Source organism: Typha latifolia, chromosome 13, assembly GCF_019914945.1.
Source record: "Typha latifolia isolate L0001 chromosome 13, TyphaL0001v2, whole genome shotgun sequence".
NCBI lineage: Eukaryota > Viridiplantae > Streptophyta > Magnoliopsida > Poales > Typhaceae > Typha > Typha latifolia.
In genome coordinates, this window is record NC_133098.1 from 1444975 (window position 1) to 1460275 (window position 15301).

General features: G+C 39.5%; 2 protein-coding genes across 3 annotated transcripts; both read right to left on the reverse strand.

Annotated features, from left to right (window-relative positions):
• Nucleotides 1-5231: 5231 nt before the first annotated feature.
• Nucleotides 5232-7445, reverse strand: LOC140799532 (uncharacterized). Of its 2 annotated transcripts, none has more exons than XM_073153882.1 (3): nt 6903-7445; nt 6388-6801; nt 5232-5751 (listed from the first exon to the last, which is right to left on the reverse strand). In XM_073153882.1, exons 1-3 carry the CDS (start codon nt 7132-7134, stop codon nt 5495-5497), a joined length of 903 nt encoding a protein of 300 aa, XP_073009983.1. In that variant the 5' UTR covers nt 7135-7445; the 3' UTR covers nt 5232-5494. The 2 variants fall into 2 exon arrangements, with proteins under 2 accessions (XP_073009983.1, XP_073009984.1); XM_073153883.1 differs by having other exon boundaries at nt 5232-5748; nt 6903-7438.
• Nucleotides 7446-12170: 4725 nt separating this feature from the next.
• Nucleotides 12171-13278, reverse strand: LOC140800011 (transcription termination factor MTEF1, chloroplastic-like). Its single transcript, XM_073154633.1, has one exon. The coding sequence runs from the start codon at nt 13262-13264 to the stop codon at nt 12359-12361; it is 906 nt and encodes a 301-aa protein (XP_073010734.1). The 5' UTR covers nt 13265-13278; the 3' UTR covers nt 12171-12358.
• Nucleotides 13279-15301: the final 2023 nt, after the last annotated feature.

A 15301-nucleotide genomic window follows, 5' to 3' on the forward strand; every position in this document is an offset into this window, starting at 1 on the left:
TAATGTGTATCAGATTCAGCATTACATGATACAAAATGATTGTAGTCATGGCATCAAAAGGACCTAATAGCAACCTGATTTGTCCCAATATAGCTTCTCACTAAGACATCTTTCAGCTGCGCTGTGTTTCATGATTGATCTGCTGACTTGCAGTTCACTGGTGCTCAATCTATTTGACTCAGATAAAAGGAAGTCTTTTTGACTTTTAGAAGGTTTCAACTCTTAAGGTCGGCTCCATTTGCACTTCACTCATATATAAAATGTTTGAATAGAGTTCCATGGTGGCCAATCATGTCATGACCGAAACCAAATATCTACAGGTAAGACCACTTTCTCTGGCGCACACACAAAAAATAGAATTTAGTATTTTGAAGCATAAAGCAACTGAGAAATTCATGGCATTTGGTAAGTGAGTGAGAAAATTAACCTTTCTTCTCCCACCCTAGCTTAGGATTCGGGCTTAGCTTAGGTCAAGTCAAGTCGAGCAAAACTTAAGTCGAGCCCAAACCTAAACTCAGTCTATTTTCGAAATGAAGCCTAAAATTAGGTTATTTTTAAGTCAGGTGAACCAAGCCTATTATTTATGCCGAGCCCGACCGAACCCAAAATACCGAGCCTTAGAATGAGCTAAGAGCTATTTAATATATATATAGTATTAATAAATATTATGGTTGATTCGACTCCGTTCAAGTTTGACTTAAAATTTAAATCGAGCCCAAAAACAACTCAAGCTCAGCTCAAGCTGAGCTTGAGTCACTCATTTATTATGCCACCCCTATTGATGATGTAATATGGGACATCCGTTTGAATGGAAATTTGCATATTTGAAGTTGAATTAATTTTTTTTACAGTCTTGAGTCGAAATTATTTTCAAAGTTTGGTTTTTATCTTTAACTCTAATTGTTAGCATGTTAAAGAGAGTCTATAAATGTTGATTAGAGTCTTGTACCAAGAAAACTATTACATGCCATGATTAATTATAATAATTACTCACGAAATATTACAAGTGCGTAGGTTACTGGGCCCTTAGCAGCCCAATTTTAATTTTTGGGCCATAGAGGACTACAGAAGAAGCCCAAGATGATCACTATCGCCTAGTGGGCTCACAGAGGGGTCGAATTACAAATAGCTTAAGAAGATCGGTACTCTTTCTTATTAAAATATTAACTACTGTACTCTTTCTTTACCTATGGTTTATTTAAACGCTAGACAGGAAATTACTAAAGTACCCTTGAAGTACTTGAAGAAATTAAAATACTCTTTTCTAATACCATTTTATGAAAGATTAGTTAGTTTAATTTAATTGAAGAATGCCATATAAAAAGTATTGTACAAAAGTCTTAAATGCGGTTGTTAATCACAAAACAATTAAAATATAGGGGGTCAGATGGAAATTGTATTTAATGCTTTTTCCAATTGTATATGCTGTGCACGACGCGTGCCGTCTAGCTGCATGCACCAATAATTGTGCAAAAATTAATTAAATTCTGGTTCATTAAAATAATCGCACCCAAAGTTGAGACTATCAAATAGATTAATCTATCGACTTGGATTTCGATACGATCGAATCCCAGTTTTTGATTCTTGGAGCAAATGTGTTTGATGTATTTTGTGGGAAATTAGTTAGGTTTGGTGAATGATACTCCTGCCACCCTTTTAATAGAATAGAATAAGAAATTTCTAAATTAAAATCTGATGAGCTTTCCTGTAAATTCGACTATTATGATCCTTATAATATTTATACATTGAGAAGAAAGACTGTGGTTTTATTCACAGTAAGAAAAATACATTGTATCAAACTCAAATCGACACTTAAAAGTAAAGCCAAAAAATTGTTCAGATTGTTGCACTGGCACGAAAGATTTGGCTTCCAATGATTCCATCATGGCCACTGTGAATCTGGCTAACCGAAAGATACACCTACACAAAACACTTGACAGAAAGAAAAAATTATAAATCTTGCGATTCATAGTGCTTAGTGGCGAAGGAGGAGAGGAGGGGGGGGTGTAGCAATGGCAAAAAGGGAGGTGGCAGTGACTTCCAGGACATGGAGCAAAGAAATCGAGAACAATAAAACAGAGGTGGATGAAGGACCCTACACTTGCACCTTCCCCTTCGTTAGCAAACCCAACTCCAGCTTCATCACCGCCAGCTTTGCAGGAGTGACGATGAGGAGAAAAGGATCAACAACGAGACTAACCAAACAGTGTACCATCCGACATTAGTACGATTAGTAGGGGTGAGCAAGACAAGTCTCAGCCTACAAACGAAGCATGGTAGGGTGGCATAGAACAAGGTAACGGAACAAAAAGATCCTACCAGAGTGGCGGCAAGCTTGGAGAGGGTGAAGATGGTGGCATCATTGAAGTCACCGACTACAGGAGGTGGATTGAGGCAACCTCAGTGGCGTGGCCGCCAAAGTTAAAAGGATGGAGCCAGCCAGAGTAGGGCTGCCAAAAAGCTCGTCGGGTCGCGGGCTTGGCTTGAGCTCTAAATGAGCCGAGCCTAGTTGATATATTTAAAGCTCGCTCAAGCTCGACTCGATTAGGCTCGTATAATATATATATACCATGTTTAAATTGTTGGATTTTAGATTCAACGGTTAGTACGATACTATGATATTAAAAAAAATCCTAACCTCCAACACTTCATCTCCCCCAAACCCTTCATCAAAATCTTTCCCAAACTCTCTCACCATCTCCTCCCTTCGCCTCATCTAACCTCTTCGTCCACCTCCATGACCCTGTCGTGTTGATGATGATGGGGGCGGCGACGACGGCTGATCTGACTATGAAGGGAAAGACGCATGCAAAGAGTATCCGACGACGAAGAGGAAGATGCGGGCAACGAGGATTCGACGGCGGATCCGACGGGGAAGAGGACGACGCGGGAGAAGAGGATCCAATAAGGGATGCCCCACCGTCTTCTTCTACGGCGCGTCTCGAGACAACGTTCGACAATTCGTCCAAAAATATAGCAATGTTGAGGAGTAGAGTATCATCGGGATGCCCGCGTGGTGAGATATCTCTCTCTCTCTCGTCGAGGAATTTATTTGAATAGTGAGTAGTGGACGTTTATAACCGCTTCTTTGGCGAGACCACGAGATCGAACCTCATCGAGCCGGAGACGAGTTGAGCTGGCCCAACTCGCTCAAGCACCCCTTAGCCAAAGTAAGCAAACAAGGGATGACTGCGGGATTAAAGAAGAGACGGAGAGAAGCTTTCCAGTGGCATAGCTACACAAGCATAAAGAGGAGAGAGAGAGAGAGAGAGAGAGAGAGAGAGAGAGAGAGAGAGAGAGAGAGAGAGAGAGAGAGAGAGAGAGAGAGGCCATTGACTGGAAGGTGGAACCTTCTACTTAATGGGGAGATCCTAAAACCTCTCATAACTATTGGACGAGCGGGGATTCCAATAGATCAGCCTGCTTCATTATTTGAGTTCCCTAATCCGACTCCTCTAAAGGAAAAAAAAAAAATATATTGACTATTATAATATCACAAAACTTAAAACTAAAACCATTTGCACACCACATGGGACTAATTCTAGACATTCCAAGCCGTTAAACTAGAAATAAACAAATAGCGGTGACTCGACTCCGAATCATTGAAGTAGGCGGACGACTCGGTACAGGGAAAGCAGTGGCGGCTTCGATGCCTCCAAATGCCGCATTTAAAGCCGGTCACAGGCGGTTTCCAGATCCAAAGGACTCCCCAGTCCCCACCACCCACCACCCACCACCATAGAGAGAGGAGCAGCGACCGGATCCCACCGCCCAACTCCATTGAGCATTCATAGAAGAAGAGCAGCAACTCAACTACTTCTCCATCGTGATTCTAGAGAAAGGACCCAATTTTACAAAACACCATTAGGAATCATGGGCAAGCCTTGTTTTCTCCCAATTCTTATTCTTATCTCAGCCATTCTCTCCATTTCCATCTCTCAAGGTGCTTACTCTACTTTGTTTACATTAAATTAGTGCTATTCTTCTTTTGCTCATGTTGGGGTTTGCAGGATTTGGGAGAAGGATTCAAGTTATGAGACACCATGGAAGGTGGTATGCCCCTGAGCCATTGCATGAGGTGTCTCTTCTTCTTTTTTAATTTTTTTCCCTTCTTGTCGAGATTTGGATGATTTATTTAGCCTAATAACTGTTCTTTGGTGGGTCTGTAATTTATTTTAAGGATAATTTGGAGGTGAGAAGGGAGATGGTGGAAATGGTGATGGACTACCAGGACCCAAGAGCAAACACAAACCCAAGAAGTGGGGTGTTTAATTCTCCAGCCCCAGCCAATCCTCCAGTTCATCAGTAGAATTAGGAGAACGGATAAAGTAAGAATAATGTACTTCCATCTCATATTCTAGAAGTTAAAGTTCCTTTTGCTTCTTGGAATCCTTGAATCTGAATACAAATTTGTTTATATATGAAGGTGGCAGACAATGTTTGATTGCTAATATAGATGATTACTATCACATGGATATCATGGTGCAGTTCTTAGGCATTAGACCATATTCCACACTTATACTATCTGAAGCATTCAGGAATGGATTTTGATGTTCAGCTATTGCACAGGAGCGTTGAGACACCCACTGCTCACTTGTTTCGAGACAGACAAATAATAGGAGTTTTTCACCAGTCAGCTATTCATGTCCTCAAACTTATTAAGGCCCTACTATAATTTTCAAACTATTTACTAAATTACTATAATTTTTAGATAAAAGTAGTCATATATATTTCACTGAAGTAAATTACTTTAAAAAAAATTGCGGCGACTCTATTCTAAAATATATTACTACATGAATTGCTATCTTAGCCTGCAGTAGTTTGATAAACCATTGAGAAATATAACAAAATGATAAGCTTTTCTGCTAAGGGGCATCAGATTGGTCAAAAACTCTCACTCAGTCATTTCTATTACTTCAGGACAATTCTTGTACTCTTCTAAGATATATTACTGTAAGAATCACACAATAAGTTACTTCTCTGACGTAGTTTGGTAAATAGTTTGCAAACTATGGTAGAATGATTTTTTTTTTTAAATGGGAATAGTAGATTGTCTAAACCTCGAACTTTTTGCCTATATTCTTTTGAACCCAAATATGCAGTTGATACCAATATCCTAAGTTTAGTAATGAAGCAGGAATTTAGACCTTAATGACTGTAAAGGGTAGACCTTACTCTGTTTAAACACAACCAGCCTATAGTATAATCCAATAAAAACGAAAGGAAAATAATGAAAAGATGAAAAAGGCCAGGTATTTTATCAATTGCAAGAGATATATCATGTGAAATTTGTGAGGATTTCTTGTAGAGAATTCTGTCCATTTTATCCTCACCTTGCTGCAAGGGTAGTCCTTTTCAGTGAAAACTATGAGGAAAGGCCAAGGTGAAAGGGTAACTAGTAGTCCCCACACTATTCTTCTTCCCTGTTTAATAGTTCCAGAGATGCAACACAACAAGATCCTCATATTCATCTGCAGGGCCACCTTTCTTGCTTCTATGTGGCTCCTACTCCCAGGAAATCTATGAAGGTTGGAGAGATGGAAACTTCAAAGTGGACTCCATTCTCTTCAAATGTTGATGACTCTGATCCTCCTGAGTTTGTGGTCTCTAACAAATGAGATGTGTGGCTTGGAAGTTGCATTTCTAGCATAAATTGTGGGTGACGGTGGAAACCCATAAACTCATCTCTTGGCTGCTCCCATTGGCTTCTACTGGAGGAAATGATGGCCTTCTCATGTTTATTGGCACCTGCTAGTATTGCAAAAGAGAAAGAAAGTTAAAAAAGATAGTTTTTATTAGCTTGCATTGCATGATTATGAATATACAGAGATGATTCTTATATCTGTTTCCCTTCATTCTCACTTTTTTAGATTACATGTGGGTTGCTATTAATAGAAGAGAGGTGTTCTGAACTTGGTCAAGTATAGCCTGCTGCTCAGTCTATCAAACTGTCCGGCCTGGTTCCCTGGCAGGACATAGCTTTGATTTCCTCCTCCCATTTCAAGCAAACTTTAATTGGAGGTTGCTCATGGAGAGGCAAGTATGTACTGGCCTCATGTTCAGGTCATTAATAGGTGCCAATTAGGGAAGAGAGCAAAATGAAAAAGATAAGGAAAAGGCCCTTCAGGTACACTGCAGGGCGACAAGTTTAATGACATCAGTCTAGTGACCATGGTGCAAAGACCTTTACCAGGGAAAAGATACCAAATAAGTAGAAGCTTCTCCACAGTTTGTAGTTGATTGTGCTAGTAAGCCTAGCGGTAGAGTAGTTGGTATAGTAACTTATGCTGTAAAACAGCAAAAGATAGAGATGGATTTTCTTTTTTTCTTTCTTTTTTTTTATTTAAAAAAAAAGATAAGAGATAGATAGGAATGGGAAGTGAATACCAGGAAGGAAATCAAAGTGTCCACAGTTATAAGCTGAGACTGGGGAGTCCCCTCTACTGTTTGCCATGTAGTACGAGCCAAAGGAGCCATCCATTGCAGCAGAAGGGGAGAGGTGAGATGAGTTCCAGGTAGATGGATATGATGCAGCTTTCTCCACTCTCATCAGGACTGCTCGGTTCAGCTTCCTCCTCCTATAAGCATTGGACTGCTCTCTATACTTCCTAGCCATGATCACATGCCAGTGGTTCTTCACAGAGTTGTCAGTTCTACCAGGAAAAAGCCTGGCAATCATAGCCCATTTGTTCCCATACAATCTATGAGCAGCCATTAGCTTCTCCTCTTCCTCCTCACTAAAAGTACTTTTGTTGATCCTGGGATCTAGCTGGTTGAACCATCTCAGCCTGCAGCTCTTCCCTTCAAACCCACCACACCAAATGACATATGAAACAAGATAGATGCTGACAAAAGATTTGAAAAAGGAACCATCAACAGCGCAAATATGTCAGTATTTTTACCTGATCTTCCTTTAAGTTTCTCAGCAATAAGGTTCCAGCTCTGGGGTCCATAAAGAGCCACCATTTCCTTGAGCTTTGAGTCTTCTGCAGGAGTCCAATGACCCCTGGTGGTGAAACAGTCAGAAGTAGTCTCTTTCCCTGCAGCCATGACTCCCTCATTGGTGCTTGGTTTCAAAGAGGCCATTTGGCAGCTCTCGATGCGCTGGTACCTCACAGTTGAGAGAGAGCTCATTTCAGCAACCACCTCCTTGGAAGAGGAGGAGGAGGAAGAAGAAGAAGAAGAAGAAGAAGAGTAGCTCCTTGAAGCATGGGAGTCACACTATCAGAAAGCCATCATGGAGGAGAGGACGAAGTTAAACGGAGAGCAGTAAGAAAGCCAGAGAGGAAACATAACTAGAAAGGGCAAAGTGTTTCTCCAAGCTTTAACAGAAACCCACACGGCTACTCTTGTCCTCTAGGCAGCAGTCAAGTCTGCAATACGGCTGCATGAATCCACAACATCCATGATGCTTGGCAGCTTATAATTGACTCCCATCGGCTGCCAAATACACGGCTGCAAAAAATTCCTGCAGGCTGAACTCAATTTCTTCTTTTTTTCACCACCTTGATTGGCCCAGCAACCATTTCACCACCGCGACAAACATCCGAACTATCACCCACACGTGTATCGATGTATGTCTCCAGTTTCTCTCTCTCTCTCTCTCTCTCTCTCTCTCTCTCTCTCTGAGATGTTAACTCGAGAAGAGAGTTGAGTATATGTATAAATATTATTATATATATATAGTCACTGTTGAGTAAAATAAAAGCAACCAGCATAAAAGTGAGCTCAAAACAGGAATGGCATGAAATTGTTGTGAACTTTTGGAACAATCCCAAGATGACATGAATGGTTCTACGCCAAACTATTGCCCCTTCAACTCTTCCAGCAGTGCTTCTGTTCAATCACAAGCGGCAAAATCCCTTCCCCTTAGAAGCTATAACTCTCTAGACAGTCCTCCCAGATATCAACATTGCACCAAATAGACTTACAAGTCTGGATCCACTAATGAAATCAATTCCCTTTATCTACTTGATCATAAGAGCTTGTACACTAATGCCCAGCACTTTCCTTGTACCACCTAAGAAATCATAACCAAGCATAAGTTCCAAATCCTATAATAGTTCTGCATAGGTACTGCTTGGTAGAAGCTTTTATATACAGTATTTCTACTTTTCCAACTTTTTAGCTCTCAGGTTTGATTCTTAAGTTGAAAACCAAAGCACCAGAGTGGACTTCCTAACTGTTCCTGATGTTAACATTTCACAAAAAAACTTTACTGAATCAGACTCTCTCACCACTGAAACTCAAGCTCCAGAAATGGCCAAGAAGTGTACAGACAAAAAAGAAATAACCCACTATATATACCACCAGTGGAATGCGTTGCCAAAGCATTCCCATATTGAAAGGATCAAGGAGTTTTCTAGATGTGCCTCAACCAACGTCACTGTTCACACCGTGGCAAATTGCAGAATCCAGTGACAGACTTCTCATAGAGTGAGGTGTCCACAGTGCACTAAAAATGTACTCTCCTCTCTTGGGCAGGAGAGCTGAAGGTACTAAAGCTCTGCAGCTCAAAAGAAAAGGGTAGAAACAGAAACTTTAAAGAAAAGTAAGTATCAGGATAAATGAGCAGAGAGAAAAAGAATGAAGGAACCCTGAGAAGACTTTGGTGGGGGCTATTACTTTGCTTAACATTGTAATGTCAGTTGAGAGATGCATTCAGAAAAGAAACTAATACAAGCACATATGTGAAAATACACTTGCAAATTACCATGGGCATATTAGCTGTAAATGTAATGAGGAACACAACATGATCTTTTTCCAGATTATAAGAGATAATTGATAGTCCAATCAGAAGACAGTAACTTCAGGTAAAAGGCGTCATTGAGAGAAAAATTCACTGAGGATATCACCACATACAGAGCAGATAGGAGAAAGAAATTTCAAACATATTTTTGAATCACTTGCTAAAAGAATCCATAGCATTTCACTTACTGTTGAGTCATCTCTGTACGATGCTTCACTAAAACCCCTCTCTTTGATAATAATTTTATCGCATTTATTCACACAAAACCAGAAATGAACAGTTTGTCACTGAACTTTATCTAATCTTAGAACAATCTTTCCTTGTCAATCCAGTGAATTTGTATTGGCAGTATTCTTCAGGAGCTACATATTCATGATCAAGTTCACAGAACAACTAAATCTTTTCTTGGATGGCCCAAAGAAATTTGAGGCCACACATGTTTTAAATAATTTGTCCCTTTCGGATACAAAAGGAATAGAGTTAATAGCTCAATTAATATTTAATACAGCTCACCATGTGTGCTATCAGCAATCTTACAAAGTTTATGTTGAACAGTACCTGAAAGTTGGCATCCAGTAAGTAATAGTCTAAGAGGTATGTCCTAAAGTAGCAAATCTGTCATATGTTGCTTCACTTACCCCATTAATTTGGTTGGACTTGCACAGTCGTCCATCAAATTAAGGAGAAAACAAGGTAAGAAAATCTTCAGAAAAGAAATCTTCATAACAAGAGTATCTAAGTCTCTAACAAATATATCTTGAAGACAAATCAAATCAGTTGAGGTGGTTAGGACAAGCCATGCAAAGTATACATTTCTACTCTACTTTGACCAGACGACAACTTCACAATTTGAGCAAACTCCCTGATTCCACAGTTCTCATGGGAAGAGAAAAGAAATATACTAATATAGAAGCATAAATACTAGTTCTGTGTATTTTAAATGGTCATTGCGAGCATAAAAGACAGCTTTTGTGATCTCGAGTTAATCAAAAGATTTTGCTATGCACCTAACATGTTCTTAGCTCCCTTTGAATATTCTACTAACCAAGAGAAATGGTTATCGAAAATCAACATCAGCAGTGAATAAGTTGGTATGCAGATGAACAACAAAATATGCAGAATGCCATAGGGAAAGAAAAGGCATCATCCAAATCCCTGCCCTCACAAAGGAAAGGGAACTGTAGTGATGGTACCTATGGTCTCTCAGACAATTATAACAAACTATAACTCAAAAGAGCAGCTAATATATGATCCTTTTTATCAAAAAGAGCAGCTAAATGTATGCGCCTAAAAGAGCAATGCTATAAATTGCCCCTTCCTTTTTGGATTTGTCTGTTTTCACTGGAAGTTTGATACCAAATCTTTCCCGTATCCACAGACAGAAAGATGCCTCATCTTTTTACAATCAAAGTGCTGGCAGAAGCCTCTGCTTCGTGAATGCCATCTATGCTAGCACGTACCAACTTCTCTGTTGAGGAGGCAAAGTTTTATAAAATACTGAACTTCCTGTTCAATATAGTAAGAGTTACAAAATATGGATGCAATGAAAATTGTCATAAGATCACTGTGATAGTTCAGTGATTGAATCCCATCAACTCATGACAGAGATTATAAGTTTTAATTTTTCCTCGTAGAAGTTGGAGTTGCAGAAATTTAGTGGATTTTTCAATGAGCATAGTTATAGTTCGTTTCTTAAAAGAGTTGGCCCAGTTGTTCAATCTAAAATTATTAGTCTATGGCTCATAATCTATTCAAAAAAAGAAAAAGAAAAAAAAGACAAACATTGCGGTATGCAGTACATGAAGGATACGTGGCTGTTGGTTGAGAATTATTGTACAAGATCCTCAACAGAAGCATATTTACATCCAACTAGTAGCAAACACAGTTGATCTATCCTTCAAACGTAACAAGTTACAAACTTAGATGGTCTGATCACCCTAAGCTAATTTGCTATTATGATATTGACTTACATCCAACCTCTCTACCTTAATACTGAAATACTGATAGAGATGAGTCACTACTAAGAGAAAACTATCTTATGAAGACGTGAAGGTCAAACCTCAATCAATTTGACAATCCCCTTCGTGCTGATTCACTATCATATCAAGCAGTCAGGAAAAAAATTGTCCTGATGTATTAATAGAAGGATTGGATTTGGTAGATATGTTCAAAACCATTTCCTCTTATACAGTAATACTCATTAGAAGACAACCAATTTCCTCCTTAGTAAACAGTTAGATGGCCAACACACGATCAATTCTCATAAAATAAAAAAGAATCCTTTCGAGCCCAGCAGATTAGATAAGATGAAAGCAAACTAGGAGAGACAACTGACAAAACCTTAAACGTCACACACAGCCCACTCTGCCCAAAGAAAATAGGTGCCAATGCTCAAATAACAAAACTATGTCTGGAAGCTGGGACAGCCCATGAGAGCGGTCTCTACACTAAAGGAAACTGTCAAAAATAGGAGGGTCATCAACAGAGTAGAAGCACTTTCTTGCAATGGACAAGTAATTACTCAATCAAAAGTGATATCATAATGCAATGTAGAAGTTCTGAAGGGACAATGTGTCAATTAGTACCAAATTCCAAAGGAATGATAGATAGTTTATACTTTGCTTCTAGTTTTCAATTTCTTGAAGATGTGTGGACTAGAAAATGTCTTGGCAAGGTAAGTGTCAATCACAATTGATAGTAAGTAAATTTCTTCGCCTCAAACAAATAGCAAATATTTGTATATTGCCCAAAGGAAAAGCTAGTGGCTCCTATTAAGGTATTGTCAGCAACTTTAACACACTCGAATGAGAAATATCTCGATGCTATTAAGAGTGTTACCTAGCTCTTAATAGAACATTTAGTGTCCATAATCAAGCCTGTTTAAAGGAAAAGACATACAGAAACATGGGTTGCACATCACGCAGTGTAAGGAAAAGGGAAGATCATACTAACTAAAGACCAAGCGGGACTCAACTCATCAATAGACACTTATCAATCCTGATCCTTCTTTAAACTTTGAATTACCGAGACGCTACCTCAAGCATCAAAGCAACAGGCTATTTCATGCTTCAGCAGGCTGTTCTTCCAGTCTAGAAACTTACAAGTACTGATTACAAGAAAAAGATGGCAATAGATTCTTTTCTTTCTTTTTTCAAAGTTGAACAATCGGAAGTCCATTAGAAAGGTTCAGTTCCTTCTCTAAAGTCATTTGCTAACCCCAATTATACAATGTTAAAATTATCCCTATATTGATCGCTGAAGAAGATAGTCTTGAAGGACATCAATCAAAAACCAGCAGGTGAAACATTCAAGCACATAGGTAATTTGTTATTTTGTTTCAACCATACAAACCAAGTTGAGTGAGTCTAGTAATACAATGAATTTTGCAAACGTTGCCTGTTAAGTTAAATACATCTCAAGGTGTGTTCAACCTTCCCTTCATCTTCAATTTGAATTACAGTGCATGAACAAACACAACATTAACAGTAGCATTGCATGTAAACTGCAAGAATTTTTATACTGCAAGGGTATATATGCAACCTTCCTTATACATTAAGTGCAAAAACAAAAGGAATATACTCACAAAAGAAAAAATATTAATGAAGCACACTACAACTTCTTGTCGAGCACTGCAAGCCGCATCTCCATCAACCGATCCCGGAACTCGCCGTCGCTAATCCTCAGCATCTTCGCCAGCGACATTTCACAGCCGCTCTCTTTCAACATCCTGTGCCGCGGCTTGATCCTCCCCTCTAAGCTAAACGAAAAGTACTGTGGGAACTCCTTCAATTCCGCCACCTCCCTCCTCATCTCCCCCACCAAAAATTCAACTTTCGGACGGAAATTCTTCTCGATGCTAAAAGTGAGGAGCCCCGGGGATCTCAGCACCATGCTCCGCGTCTCCCGGGAAGAAAAGCCGAGACCTTGGAGGAATTCGAGCTTGGGGATGAGGGTTCTCTCGACGCTGGAGACGAGAAGGAGGGAGGTGTTGGCGGTGATGCGGTGGCGGCCGACGAAGCCGAAGCGGCGGAGGAAGTAGAGAGCGGGGAGGAGCTGGGACTCGACAGGGGAGACGAGAAGGCGGGGACAGCGGACGACGGCGACGCGGAGGTCGGGGAAGGGGATGTCGGCGGGGCCGAGGAGGAAATGGAAGACGGGGGAGGGGTCGGAGGTGAGGAGGTGGGGGTAGAAGGAGAAGACGCGGGTGGCGTCGGAGGGGAGAAGGCCAAAGGAGAGGAGGAGGGAGAAGGATGAGAGGAGGGAGGAGAGAGGGGCGGAGCGGAGGGAGGGGTTGAGGGAGAGGGCGCGAGAAGTGTCGAGCTTGAGGTCGTTGGAGAGGAAGAGGAGCTTCTCGCGGAAGAGAAGGCCGGCGTCGGTGGAGGAGGAGGAGGAGGGGATGGGGGAGGAGAGAACGGGGAGGGAGATGGAGGTACGGTTAGGTTTAGGGTTTTGGGGGGGTTTGCGAGGAGGAGGAGGAAGAGGGAGAGGAGGGGAGAGGTGGAGACGAAGGAGCATCGCGGCAAGATAGAATTATTATTTTTATTTCTAAGAGCGAGATATATATTTCTTCTTCTTCTTTCTTGTTGAGGACTTAAGAAGCCCACGGGCTTCTATGGGCTGCCTCGGAAATATAAAGCCCAGAATAAGGCCTCTTTAAAACAGCCCAAGGAGACAAATTATCTCTCTCCGCTGCTGTCTCCAAACACCCAACAGCCTCTTCCCCTAATCTCATCTAACACTACCAATAATGTTTTAAGGCCAAGCCCGGCTCAAACTCATCGCAATCAGTTATAAAAAAAGGCTTATTTACGCTATGTACTTTGACTCCGTATCACTTTGCTCCTTTTTATTTTTTTATATTATCTTTTTATTATATATATATATAAATTTTAAAGATAATTTCAGTTAGCCCTCTAAATATCACCCACTTTTATATATACTCTATAAATTTTCTTTTGGGTATATATAGACCCTCTGAACTATTAAAATGTCTTATCCTATAGTGCCGTCACGGGAGAAGACGAAAAGACATAAAAAAGCCTTCTAAATATAGGGTATAAATGATAAATTAATATTTCCTTTCTTTCTTTCCTCTAAAACTAAATGTATAAAGGTCACAAATCTATTCACATAATAAAAAATATATATAACAGAAAACTAATCTAAGAAAGATTTGAGAGTTTTTCAATAATTTAGAAGGCATATATGTATATGATAAAATCAGAAGGGTGTAGTGGAAATAAATGATAGTTCACATGAAATTATTTCTTATTATTCAACCTCTTTATTTTACATTTAATATATTTCCTACTATTAGATTTCTTAATGAACTTAATACCTCGAAATAAATTTTTTAATATCAAAGTAAAAGTTTTTTTTAAAAAAGAAAAGGAATCTAATCTTTAAAGTTCTATTTTTATTTTTATTTTTAGAAGTACTAAAATATTCTATATTTTTGTTACCTACTGGTTTTGAGAAATTAAAAGTAAAATAAAAAAACCAAATGATAAATATCTATATTTTAGGATATAAATGAGAGTAAAAATAAGATACAAGGTGTTTTTCACAAATTTCCTAAGCTACTATTAGTCCTTGTTAAGTTTGTACATGCAATGCTGTGCACCTCACAGTAGCACAAAAAAGTCATGGATTTGTGTCATATGTGTGTGTATCTGCTCCATCTGTCCTCAAGGTGCTAAAACCCAAAAACTTACACTTAATAAATGCATAATTATTCAGAAGATCTCCCTCCTCCACCTGCATGCTCTGCCCTACATCTCTGTTTCAGATCTCTTGCAAGGAAATCATGCTACCAAACAGAAGCTGCTCAGATATTTCATCCCCAAAGGTACAAAGTTTACAAAGAAAACACCAACAAGGAGCCCCATTTCCATCCAATCAAATGCCACTGATGAAGTACAAAGTGCAGTCCAAATTATTTGAGATCTTGAATTGCCATTCAGAATTAGCACCACCTCAGTCTAAACAAGAATTCTAACTGGGACCCTGTGGGCATTACTATTAACTTGTTAAACACTTGCATTCAATTATGGCAGTGGGGGTTTCCAAGGTGTCATTAAAACCAACTACTATTACTGCTACTACCGCAAGGTTGTTGAGACAGTTTTAACTACCTACTGAGCTCAATAAAGGAAGGGAGGGAGTTGTTCTTGCTCATTGAAGTCTTCCAACTGCCAAAGGAAAATTAACAATTAATCCACTTATTTTAGGCATGGAATGCATGGCATTTTTGATGAGTTTGGTCTTGGTGTTTGCCACTAGAAAGACCATAATCTTATTATCTTTTTGTTTTTTCCTTGGTTATGATTAAAATGCATTAAAATAGAGATAGGGGTAGTGGGACTCATAAATAGGAAAAAGTTATATCAATTTTCTATTACTTTTCTGTTATCACTGGTGAGTGTACTCCAGAGCTTCACCAGAATCCAAGTAGAATATTATTAGCTGTTAAAGTATTTTCCCTAGTCTAGTCAAACTACCATTCAAATGAGCCAGATCTAGAAAATCACACTGTTCAAAGATTCCTGACAC

Bases quoted from the DNA above. Each gene is read 5' to 3' on its own strand.
- LOC140800011 (XM_073154633.1), bottom strand. From the start codon at position 13,264: ATGCTCCTTCGTCTCCACCTCTCCCCTCCTCTCCCTCTTCCTCCTCCT.
- LOC140799532 (XM_073153882.1), bottom strand. From the start codon at position 7,134: ATGAGCTCTCTCTCAACTGTGAGGTACCAGCGCATCGAGAGCTGCCAA. The intron at 6,802-6,902 runs GTAAAAATACTG...GTGGGTTTGAAG, and splicing joins GAAACTTAAAGGAAGATCAG to GGAAGAGCTGCAGGCTGAGA. The intron at 5,752-6,387 runs GTATTCACTTCC...TTGCAATACTAG, and splicing joins ACACTTTGATTTCCTTCCTG to CAGGTGCCAATAAACATGAG.